The 12,553-nt window shown below is 43.3% G+C and overlaps 1 protein-coding gene across 1 annotated transcript in view; it reads left to right on the plus strand.

Moving 5' to 3' along the window:
- Positions 1 to 12,303, plus strand: part of KIAA1210 (KIAA1210 ortholog) — a 55,357-nt gene extending 43,054 nt beyond the window's left edge. Inside the window, 5 exon segments of the mRNA XM_060137280.1 lie at positions 3,109 to 3,217; positions 5,185 to 7,788; positions 8,949 to 9,112; positions 10,566 to 10,668; positions 12,110 to 12,303. Coding sequence (XP_059993263.1) covers positions 3,109 to 3,217; positions 5,185 to 7,788; positions 8,949 to 9,112; positions 10,566 to 10,668; positions 12,110 to 12,303 — 3,174 coding nt within the window.
- The last annotated feature ends 250 nt before the right edge of the window (positions 12,304 to 12,553 follow it).

Below are 12,553 nucleotides of genomic sequence, written 5' to 3' on the forward strand. Positions count from 1 at the left end.
GTATCACATAAGTTTTGTTATGTTGTGTTTTAGTATTAATTCATGTCAAAGTATTTTCTAACTTTCCTTTTGATTTCTTCTTTGACCCATTTGTTGCTTAAGGGAGTGTTGTTTAATTTCCACCTATTTGTGAATTTTCCAGTCTTCCTTCTGTTATTGATTTCTAGTTTTGTTCTGTTGTGGTCAGAGAAGAGACTTTGCATGATTTCAATTTTTTAACATTTATTAAGATTTATTTTGTGGTCTAGCATATGGTCTATACAGGAGAATGTTCCATGTGAATTTCAGAAGAATATGTATTATGCTCTCGTTGAATGGGATGTTCTGTATATATCTGTTAGGCTTACTTGGTTTATAGTATTGTTTCAAGTCCTCTATTTCCTTATTGCTCTTCTGTCTAACTATTTATTCATTATTGAAAGTGGGATACTGAAGTCTCTATTATTGTATAACTGTCCATTTCTCCCTTCAATTCTGTCAATTTCTGCTTCATGTATTTAGGAGTGGGTCAGTTGTTTGGTGTGTATACATTTATGATTGTTCTATCTTCCTGATGGATTGACCCTTTTATCAACATATAATGTCCATCTTTGTCTCCTATAACTATTTTGACCTGAAGTCTGTTTTGTTTGATGTTAGTATAGCCACCTGACCTCTCTCTTGGCTACCGTTTGCTTGGAAGCCCTTTAATCATCCTTTCACTTTCAACTTATTTGTGTCTTTGGATCTAAAGCGAGTCTCTTGTAGATAGCATATAAATGGATCATGCTTTTAAAATTCATCTCGCCAATTTCTGCCTTTTAATTGGAGAGTTTAATTCATTTACATTCATAGCAATTACTGATAAGGAAGGACTTCTTCTGTTTTGCTCTTTTTTCCCTATATATCTTACATCTTTTTTGTACCTCAGTTCCTCCATTACTACCTTATTTTGGGTTTAATTAATTTTTTTCAGTGTACTGTTTTCATTCCCTTCTCTATATATTTTAAAATTACTTTCTTAGTGGTTACCTTGGGGATTACAATTAAGAAAATTAACATTTTAAGACATGTAGTTTTCTCTTTCTATTAATTTGAGTAAGCTAACTATGTATTTTATAGGTTAATGAATAGAGTTAAATTATTTATAGTCAATATTTCCTAACATCAATCTAAACATTTGTCCTGCTTTAATGTCATAAACTCTCTATTAGTAAATTGAAGAATTGAGTCAGGTTGTTATAGGTTAAATCTTGGGCTTGCAGGCAGAAAGTCTAATCTTTGGTGGTGCAGTTAAACCCTTACCATCCCTAGGCATGAGAGTTCTCAGCTATTTCTGCCATCCTCCCTCGTTTATTAATTCACTAGGGTGACTACAAGGGGGGCAGATGGCAGCAACAGTAGCAGGGCCACACTGTATCCGGTGTAATAGGTCATGTTCATTATTCATCCAAATCATCAAGAAAAGTTGGACTATACTCCCTGATCCCTATTGAGGAAGATAGGGAAGTAATGCCTTTGGAAAAGATGTTTACTAAAAGCTAAGAATGAAAAGATGTTGGTATTTTAAAGGCTGTGTCAGTTAGCTGGAAGATCCACTTTGGTGAATCTTTAGTCTCAGTAACTCTGGACTATAAGTAAAGGGCTGTAAATCAGAGCTGGAAAAGATGAAAAGATTTCATAGTTAAAAGCATTTTACCGGGAAGGACAGTAAAGCACAAATAGATGCCCAGGGTCAAACACTCTGGTAGTGGCAGAGCTAAGACCAGAACCCAGTCTTTTGACTTCCATCCCAGTACCCTTTTCACCCCATCATGTTGCCCCTAGCTTAAACATTACAGTTTAGCTTTAAAAGGAAAACAAAGCATAAGTTGAAAGAACAGTTGGTAGGGTGGCCAGCCCAGGAGGGCGTTCTGGTGGCCCTGAGAGAATCTCCTTGGTTTGGTGTCACGCAGAGGCTGATCAATTGCTATGCACTAAATCCTGTATGTGCGTGATCGCCTGGAAACCTCACCACAAACCTGGAAGACAGGGAATGTTGGCTAAGGGAAACTTAGTGTGACTCTTCTTTCTGACTTTCTTCCTTCTGCCTAATTGAGGAAAGGCCTGGGTAGCGCTCTCTAACAAGGCCAGGACATCTACTTCTTCCTTGTGACTTTCTCCCTAACACATGGATGAATACAAAAGAGTCCGGGAACATTTATGACACAGAGGCTGCTGCCACTGGCTCCCTGCTTTGGAATCTCTTAGGTCTGCAAGTCCCACAGGAGGTTTCCCCTTATCCTTAATTTATAGATGCGGACAGAGATTTAGAAAATAATTTGCCCAAGATCACACAGAGAGTAAATGATGGAGCAAAGATCTGAATCCAGGTCTATCTGACCTCATTCACTCAAAAGTAAATAATTTTGAGCTGTGTCTGTTTACATAGGCACTTCGAGTAGGAGCATAAAGAGTTGTATGTTTGCCTTTAGATGTATATCACAAAGGCTTACACAAAGCTAATTACAGACACTGTTCAGTGCAGTGCAACTCTGACATTTCCAAAGCTGCACTGTCATTACCTGAAAACCTTGATTATACTAAACCAATTTCACCCCCTTCAGTGTGAGGGCTGAGCCCTTCATCTTTTTCTCTCTTCCTTCCTAACCAAACCCCAATCCTTTTTCTTCTTTTGAGCTAGAAAGATATAATTCATGCTTTCATTAAATCCCCTGAAAAGAAGCCAAACAGGACTTGAATGTGGCTCCCAGGTCTGGTGAAGCAAATTTAAGAATTCCAGTGTTGCCAAGAGTATGATTGTTGTCAGGCCCAGCAACCCCATTTTCAGATTTATGGCCTTGCAGTGTGGGTCAGTGGTTTCTGGGGTGTTTTCTAGAGTTCCCTGCAGCATATCACTCAGAGATCAGAAACCTCAAATCTAGGTGAACCATTTTTAATAGGTAAAATGATCACCAGGTTATGGACGCCATTGGAAATAATTTCCATTGTGAATTGTATTATTATGCTTCCAACAGAGCCATTTGGATAGTAAGGACTTTTTTCCTGATGCTTTTTTCTTCAGCAACCATTCAGGGGTGGGTTCAGAGCACTTAAGCTTGATTCAAGCTCTTTCTTTCCCTCTTTTAGGCAAAACCAAAGCAGGCGAAGCCACGCCTTCCACTGGCTTCTGAAGAAGAGAAAAGCACAACCGAAGGGAAAGAAGCTGACCAAAAGAGGCCGAAAAAAGACAGTATAGGTTGGCATATCTTCACCCTCACCCAGAAACATGTCCTCAAGCTTACTGGCATGATGCTATGTGACAGGAACCCAGGCCTGCTGTTGTGGTCCTCAGAGAGCTTTCAGTTTAAGATGCATACTAATGTGGTCCAAGTTTATCCATCTAAACTGCCCAATTAATACAGTTGCCACTTGTGTGAGATTTAGGTAAAGGGCCATACCTGGATTCCTATTGTACCTAAATGAATTTCCAACCAGAGAGGTGTTTTATGTTTGTTTGTGTGTTTAATTCTATGTCTAATGTACATGCTGAGTTCCTCCGTGAGCCCAGATATCTGAGGGCAGCCAGTGATTTCCCCTTCAGCATTCCCCCTCAGCAACAGAACCAGACAATAATAACAGAACTGGTGAAAAAGACCCTGGTTTTTTAAAGTTGCTTTTCTCTTCCAGTAGAGAGAAAAGGTCTTGTGTTAACAGTGAGACCAGTTCCCATATCCATGGGCAAAGAGGGCTTGGGAAGCTGCAGACAGATGTCCTTGGCGGCCAACACCCATCAAATCCCCAAACAACAAATACCACTGGAGTGAAAACCTGTGTGTGTGTGTGTGTGTGTGTGTGTGTGTGTGTGTGTGTGTGTGTGTGTGTGTGTGTTAGCTCCAGCTGATGGCAATCTAATTTCAAGCAATACTTGATAAACCAAAATTCCTGTTCCACAAATTAAGTCAAACAGCTCTTTCATATTTTTTCCACAAAGGATTTCACATGTGGGTTCAAAGGCAGGATATCCCTAAATACGTTTTCCCATGAAAAGAAACAAAACCACAAAACTCTTCTGCATAACAACAACAAAACAAGAAATTAAATGAGTAATTTCTTTTGCTTTCTTTTTATCCTCTTTTCATAATTAATTAATTAATTTTTGCAGTACGCGGGCCTCTCACTGTTGTGGCCTCTCCCGTTGCGGAGCACAGGCTTCCGACGCCCAGGTTCAGCGGCCATGGCTCACGGGCCCAGCAGCTCCGCGGCATGTGGGATCTTCCCGGACCGGGGCACGAACCCGCGTCCTCTGCATCGGCAGGCGGACTCTCAACAACTGCGCCACCAGGGAAGCCCTCATATTTATTTTTAATAGCTGTCACTTTTACACACAGAGGATAATCCTTATTCAGTGTCCATGAGGGCAGATACTTTGGTTTTCCATGTCATGGGAGTGGTTTGGAGTACAGCACCCCATGCTCAACACTGTATGCTGGATGTGAAACCACTAGATGGAGCTAGGGACCAGTGGATGATGAGGGAGGGGAGGCCCCCGAGGGCCCTCCCACCTGGGGATTAAAATAAGTTCCTTAGTAAAAGTACTAGAGAGGAGAGGAGCAGTCTGTAGAACTGCTGCCTTGTGCTCGACCTGAAGCCTGTGGACCGATGCAGTTGTTAAGGCTTTCCAAGAATGGCTTTGCATGTATATTACATCAGATTATTTTAATAAAGAGAGTTGAAAGCAGAAGAAATGGGGGGCCATAATCCTACCTTCCAGATAACCCCTGTTGACACCTTTCTAAAAAATAAAGCAATACCTGCACATTATATAAAAATTAAGTAGAATTAAGTAGAAAATAGAAATACTAAGTAGGAAGTAGAATTTCCCTTCACCCTGCCCCAGTCAGTTTCCTAAAAGGTAATCGTTGTTACAAGTTCAAAAATTGCCTTTTGCTGTGTCTCACATCTAATGGTGGAACAGAGTATTGATATAATGGTGATGTGCCGACCTTGGAATCAGTTCATAAAACCGGATTTAACTTTGATTTAAAAATTTCCCACCACAGAAGGCTAATAGTGACCAAGTTGTTCCCTGTGTTCTGAATAGCTACTTCTCCATGCTAGGGAATTCAATAGCAAATAGGTACCCATTGGGCCAGGGAGGAGTATTCTTATCTTACGGAATCAAAAGTACACATCTTTCCTTTTCCTTACTTCTATTTGGTACAGGTGCCTCAGGCTGGGAACAGAGAAACAAAACTGGGATTTATGAACAGAAGACAAGAGATCCGGCTGCAAACAGAGATGCCGCTGAGAGCCAGGGCTACCCATTTCTAGCGGCATACAGAAGACAGTGTGGAAGGAGAGGCTCAAGTACTTTGGAAAGAAGTGAGCATGAATCCAAAGGAAGAAGCTTTAAAGCATCCAGTCTAGCACTTGACCTAGGTAATGGAGCTTGGTTCCCACCTGCCGGTAAGACTGCCAGGGATTTCCGTTCCTGGAACCTGCCCTTGGTGAAGCAAGTCATGGAGCAGCCCCCGACGGCACGAACAGAAAGCGCTACTCCTCAGGAGCTGCTTTCAGATAAAGATGACATGAGAAGGAGCAATGCCGGTATAGATTTTGAACGCAGAAAAGCACCAGCATCACAGCCCATACCTGGAGACATGGAAGAGTCCACGGTTAGTGGTCTGTCACCATCCCGTGAGGATGGGGCTTCTGGAGCCGAGAAGACAGAAGCCAGAGCCGCTCTTTTACCCGTGGTGGGAAGCCCTTCTACAACCCGAGATATTTTCTCAGCGTTTACGGATCCTTCTGATAGCCAGTCAGAAGAGGAAGAAGCGTCCATCTTTGATTTGAAAAGTGTCCAATTTAAAATGAAGTCAGCTCAAGATACCTACAAAGAAAAGTCTCCTGGAAACGTTCTCCAGGCCTTTACCGCAAGCACTTCAGATAGCTTGCTGAGAGCTTCGGTAGAGGGAGGTATTTCTGCAGAGAGGCTGCCTCCCAGAAGCCTTTCCCTGTCCTCGGGGGAGCTGAAAGCTGAAGCCATTGCCTCAGAGGGTACTTTAGAGGCTGACAGTGGTTCTGAGCAGCAGCTGGCTCTTGGATATCTTTTCCAGCCCTCCAAGAAGCACAGAAATGAACAAGAAGACTTCCCAGAATCAGAAAGTTCAGCTGCGGGAGTGAGCGGTCCTGAGCAGCAGCAGGTTCCTAGGCGGTGGGCTCCTAGATATTCTTCCCGTGCCTCGGGGAAGCCAGAAGTGGAAGCCGTCTTTTCGTGTTACGAGAGTGCTTCCAAAGAGGGGAGTGGCTTTGGGCAGCAGCGGGCTCCCAGGCACTCTCTCCAGCCTTTGAGGAAGTCCAAAGATGGCCAAGAAGTCTTTGCAGAATCCAGTTTTGCTGTGCAAATGGCCGGTTCTGATGAGCAGCTGGCTCCCAGATGCGCTTCCCAGACTTTGGGGAGGCCCAAAGACCAAAAAGAAGTCTCCTGGGCTTCAAAGAACGTACCTGGAGTGTGGGGTGCTTCTGCGCAGCAGATGCCTCCCAGGCGCCCTTTCCAGTCCTGGGTGGGCCCTACATCCGAGCAACAAGCCTCTGCAGGTCCAGAGAGCGCTGCTGTGGAGTGGGGCTTTTCCACGGAGGCGCGGCCTCCCAGAGTGACTTCTCAGGCCCAGAGGAGACCAGTAGTGAAACAACCAATCTCTGCAGGTCCAGAGAGTGTCGACACTGAAGGGGATGCTTCTACCAAGCTGCTGCCTTCCAAACATTCCCAGGCCACTGTGAGACCTAAACTCCAGCAAATGTCAAGTTATGAGGGTGCTGCTGTTGAGGTGGGCATTTCTGGGGGGTCACTGCCTCCCAAATATCCTGCCCAGCGGGTTAACAAGTTTAAAGTTGAGGAAATGTCCTCACGTCTAGAGAGCATGGCAGTTGAAGAAGGCATATCTAAGGAATCGGTGCTTCCCAATCATCTTTTCCAGTTGTTCATGAAGTTTATGGTACAGCATATCTTTTCAGAGATCCCTTCTACTGAGGGGGGAATCCATGTGGATCCTCTGTTTTCAAATCAACCTTCCAAACCCTTGTCGAGGCCTGAAGTCGAGCACCAAGTTTTCTCAGGCTACGAGGGGACCGATGTTGAGGGAGGCATTTTTTTGAAGCAGCTGCCTGGGAAAAGCCCTTTACCGTGCTTGGGGAGGCCCGAAGGCCTGCAGGAAGTCTTCTCACGTTCAGAGAGCACTCCTGTAAAGTGCAGTAGTTCTAAAGAGCAGCCGCCTTGCAGACACCCTGGCCAAGCCGAAGATGAGGCTGAATTTCAGCCACAGACGTTCGCAACAGGCCCAGTGAGTGCAACTGTGGAGTGGAGAGGCTCGGAGGAGCACCTGCCTCCCAGACACCCTTTTCAGGCTCCTGCAGCCCCTGAACACCAGCAACAGGTTTATTCAAGTCCCATGAGAGCTGCTGCTGAGGGAAGCATGTTGGAGAGCGATCCTAGCTGCTGGTCCCTACCGAGAGACCCAGCTTCTGCAAACAAAACCAAGAAACACAGCCAAGACTCTGAAGACCTCACTAAGAACGTCCCGATTCCTGCTACCAAAACTGTGACGTTCACCGATGCTCCTGTCTGGCAAACATCCACTTCTTGGGGCACCTACTCTAAGGAGGAAGTTCTTGAGAGTGGTGATCAAGGTAACAGACATTCAAATTTATCCACCAATCGGGCTGTTGTTGAAAACATTTTTGGAGTCCAACTGAGAAAAACCTCTTCCTCATAGAAGTATAAGGGTGAGAAAAGAGATTTTACCAAGCTTCCTTCTGTTTCCCAAAGGGGTCCCCTCTGGACATTTGTCCACATTCTGTAATGGACACATAACCGTCTCCCCATTCCCCTTTCCCCGTGCACCTTACATGTAGATGGGAGTTTATGCTTTTCTCAAAATACCGTTACGTGGATGCTCTCCTCGGCACCATGTAGATTTTAAAAGCCGGCTCATTAATAGAGCACTATGTTCAGACCCTCAGCTTGAAATCTTAATCTATTGTAAATGTTTGTGCTTACACAGCTTCTTAACTCACCTGAAATGTCCAAGAATCCAGAGCTAGGTGATTTCTTGAGCATTTATGGCTCTCAAAGCCTTTGTACCTTCAGACTCATCATCACACAGTCTTGTACGTGCCTATAACCGTATCCATTTAACCACACACTTGCATTAGAGACCACGAAGTAACAAATGCAATAAGATTTTCCTTGGAGTTAGAGAAATGACATCAGTGACCTAAGCGTCTGGCCTCCTAGGAACTTTCCCAGCCCACCTGGCAACCATTGTCCTACCCTGAAATGGGGATAGGAAGAGGGATGGACAAGGGAGGCAAAGGGACCAGTAAGAGGATGGTTTGCAAACTTTGAAGTACAGCTTCTTATCTACTCAAGGAACTCCTGCCTTGCCAAGTTGTGGGGAGGGCACAAAAGAAGGGGGCCCTTCTCTATATGTTATCTTTTTATTTTCATTTGGCAGTTAACAAGGATCCCCATTTGGGACATTATTGTGGGTAGGTCCCAGCCAGTCTCAAGACCCTGCCTGCCTCACTTTATTTATTTATTTTTAAAATAAATTTATTTATTTAATTTATTTATTTTTGGCTGCGTTGGGGGGTCCTTGTTGCGGTGCGCGGGCTTATCACTGCGGTGGCTTCTCGTTGCAGAGCATGGGCTCTAGGCGCGTGGGCTTCAGTAGTTGTGGTTCGCGGGCTCTAGAGCACAGGCTTCAGTAGTTGTGGCACGTGGGCTTCAGTAGTTGTGGCTCGCAAGTTCCGGAGCACAGGCTCGGTAGTTGTGGCGCATGGGCTTAGTTGCTCCGCGGCATGTGGGATCTTCCCAGACCAGGGCTCAAACCCGTGTCCCGTGCATTGGCAGGTGGATTCTCAACCACTGCGCCACCAGGGAAGCCCCTGTCTCACTTTAGTTCTAACTTCTTTCATTCCTTTCTCAGGAGAAGCTCCTGGTCGACAGTCAGATCATGCCACCTCAGAGCCAGCTTGGATAACCATGATAAACCAGAGGCAGGGGAGTCTCCAGGCCAACATTCCTGTGAAAGAGCCAGAAACCAAGAATAGAGCTGGAGCCGAGGCTGAGACTAAGGAACCTAGATATGGGGTAGGACCTGGAACAGCCCACAAAACACTCCAAAAGGGTGCTGGAGCCAACGGATTGAGCTTACAATGGGAACTTTCCCAGACATGCAGCTCCCCAGCTCTTTGGATGTGTTAGGCAAGGGAAGGGAACTCTTTGGGGGAAAAGACTTGCTTTGTACTCATAGAAACATGCTCCACTTTATGTTCTTAAAGCATTTGTGAAAAGTAATGAATACGAGAAGATTCTGTAAATCAAATCCTGCCCTAAATATTCTAGAGCAGGATTCCATGAAATTGGTTGAGAAATAAGTAGTTACTAAAAATCCCCAAAGGTCACCACTGGGGTGAGAGTTGAGTAACTATTCTTACAGATATTTTAGGCCTATAAATATGTATATGTATTTAAGAAAATATAAATGGAATTAAACTATACATATTATTTTTCACTTATTTTATTTCTGGGCACCTTTCCATATCAGTACATAATGATTTAACTTCATGTAAATAAAGGTAGTGTTTGGTGTTGGGTTTCCATATATTGATTTGGTTTGGTCTGGCATCTCCCTATAGGTTAAAAGAGGAGTTATATGATGAACTAGGCTAATGGTACCACAGGTGGATCAGGCATGCTGGGATGATGTCTTGCTTCCAATGTCCCATTTTCAATGTCTTTGGAAGTTTAAGAATGAGAACCCCTCTTGTCAAAACTACATAAAACTGACTCAAGAAAACTCAATGAAATTTACATATCGAGATGTCTAAGTTCCTATACTTTTTTAGGTGCTTACTGAATTTGTTGTGGGATCATGTGAAAATCTGTTTAACTCTTTGCTTTAAAGATCTTTTCATTTCACTATTAGTATTTTTAAGGGAGCAGGGTCATACAGGGGGCAAAGTCCACCTTGGTTAAAGCTTTGTCAGAGGGAAATACACTAGGGTATATGAACTAATTAATTTAGACCAGTTGTGGAGAGGTTAATTTGAAAAGCTTAAACTGTACAATTTTGAAAAGACCTATTGTTATATCACTTTGTAATGCAAGGAGCGCACATCAGATGTAAATAGGTTTTGTTCCATAGAAATCTATGGAACTCAAGTCAGTTAGCTGATAAGGTTTGTTTGTGACCACCGCATTTCTGTTAGTGTTCTGTTAAGTGCTGATAAAGTCCTAGAGAAAACGTTGTTGTCAAGTTACATAATTCTCTTGTTAACCTGTTTACACTGTTTGTATGATTAGACAGCCTTTTCTCCCAGCTCAGAAAGGTGATAAAGTTGAGCCAGCTTAGATTTTGTGAACCTAAATTCTGAACCAAGGTGCTTTCTGTGCTATTTCTTTCCTTATCTCTCTCTTTCCTTTTGATTAATGTTGAACTTATAATACCCAGGACAGGACTTGCACCTTGTGATCTGAGTAAGTAATTTGCTGTTTTCATGTCAGGACTTACAAGCTTTCTGTTTTCGTTTTTGTATTAAAGAGAACTGGCCTTGCAGATGAAAACCAACCGAGGAGTGTTTTCACTTCTGATGTTAACAGACAGGAGAAGATGGCACTGAAGCCACCGAAGTCTACCAGAGCAGGTAAAAAACACACCCCAACCCCCCACTCCCAAAATAGCCCTGGCAGAAGTTGTGAAACTTTTGCAATTTCAGACAATACATGTCTCTTCCCCCAAATCAGCTTATGATTCTCTCATGGTTCTTCCATTAGATACAGATATTAGCTTGTTTTAGAAAAATCCAATTATTATGACTAAGTCAGTCCAATGTATAATTTTCAGAGGGTCTTCCAGTCTTTTACCCCATCGAGGAAGCTGTATCGGAACAAAATTGTGATCACTCACTAGAACTTTCCTGTGGCTGGTATTCAAGAGGAAGGACCCAAGCCACTTTCTAGTCCATAGCAAAATGGTATTTTCTCACCTTCTACATTCCCAGGGAAACTGTGGAAAGTAATCCACTATAAATGCCCAATGGTATTGAATTGTTTTTTAACTATTTAGAAGGCTTGTTTCAGCCCCTCTGTATTCTGAGCAGAGGTATGAGGGGTGGGGAAATGGTGAAAGCTGAAACAAACACTGTGCTGTGATAGAATAGAATGGGGTCTCGTCAGTAGAGTCATGTACCAGAGGGATTTGTTTTTCAGAAGGAGCAGGGGGAGGGGAGGATAGAGTTATATTGAGTCACCTCTGTTCTCCGCCTCAGTCCACCTCATGAAGAAATTAAACTAGGAATTAGGAACCCACCATCTGGCCATGATACAGCAGCACTTGACCTGCTTATAGCTGTGAATATTCTCATGGGCACAGTAATCCAACTCTCACTGTGCATTAGGATCACCTGATGTACTTTTTAAAAATTACAGATGGCCCTGGATCCATTGCTAGAGATTCTAATTCAATTAGTTCAGGAAATAGCATGTGCATTTGTATTTTTAAAAAGAGCCCTAGGGGGTTCTAATGTGTGGCCAGGGTTGAGAACCACTGGTTGAGTCTAAGCCACTAAGTCAATCAACGTAAAGCAGGATGAGGGAAGGAGTAGAACTGGGGAATAGTGAAGTAGGCTGCTAGGTAGGAGTAGTTGATATAATGTTATTTAGCATATAGACTTTTACAGGGTGTATCTATTGAGTCATCAACAATCATTTCCTACAGCATAATGGATTGGCAAAACGAAAACAATATTACCTAATATGAAATTTTAAAAACTGGACAGATACCATACAACATGTTTCCTCTCTGATCTCAATTCAAAAGGGTAAGACAATCCAATAATAACCACCCAAAGATTGGCATTTATAGCTGTAGGTATCTTCTCTCAGGCCTTCCCATGTCAGGCCCCTGTGGCTCTAGCCATATTGATGTTACCCTTTTCACATACCACCCTATGGCATTGCCCATGCACTGACTTTTAGAAGCCAGAGGAAACCTGAAAGGAGGAAAATTTTTACTGCATCCCATAAACATACTTCAGTATCTCTGGGGCTTCTTAACTGCTTGTGTGTTATTTGCTATGGTTCCAGTAGGATTCGAAGATGAGAAGATATTTCAAGTACCTTCTACGGAAGAAGAAACCAGAAGGTTTTCAACTCTCCCAGCCGTGCTACAACAGCCGGCTGAGCCGGATGAGCCAGCTGAGCCGGATGAGCCAGTCTGGTTCTCCCTGGCCAAGAAGAAAGCCAAAGCATGGAGCCGTGTAGAAGAAGCCACGCAATAAATAGCTCCTGGGTGGAGTATCAGCATTTTAAATGATAATTGCCAATAGCTGTATTAATGTCACGTAGTGAATTATTTACTGTAATCATTTTTATTACGCATAAGAGCCTTAAAAGGGGAATTAAAGCTAATAATTATTTGAATGAAACAGATGCCATGAATGCCTAACCTTCAGTACAGTCACTGCCAGCATCTGAAAACCCAGCTTTTCCTCTATAAAAACTATGTAAAATGTAAAACAGAAAGATAGA

The sequence above is a fragment of the Lagenorhynchus albirostris genome, chromosome X (assembly GCF_949774975.1).
Source record: "Lagenorhynchus albirostris chromosome X, mLagAlb1.1, whole genome shotgun sequence".
Taxonomy (NCBI): domain Eukaryota; kingdom Metazoa; phylum Chordata; class Mammalia; order Artiodactyla; family Delphinidae; genus Lagenorhynchus; species Lagenorhynchus albirostris.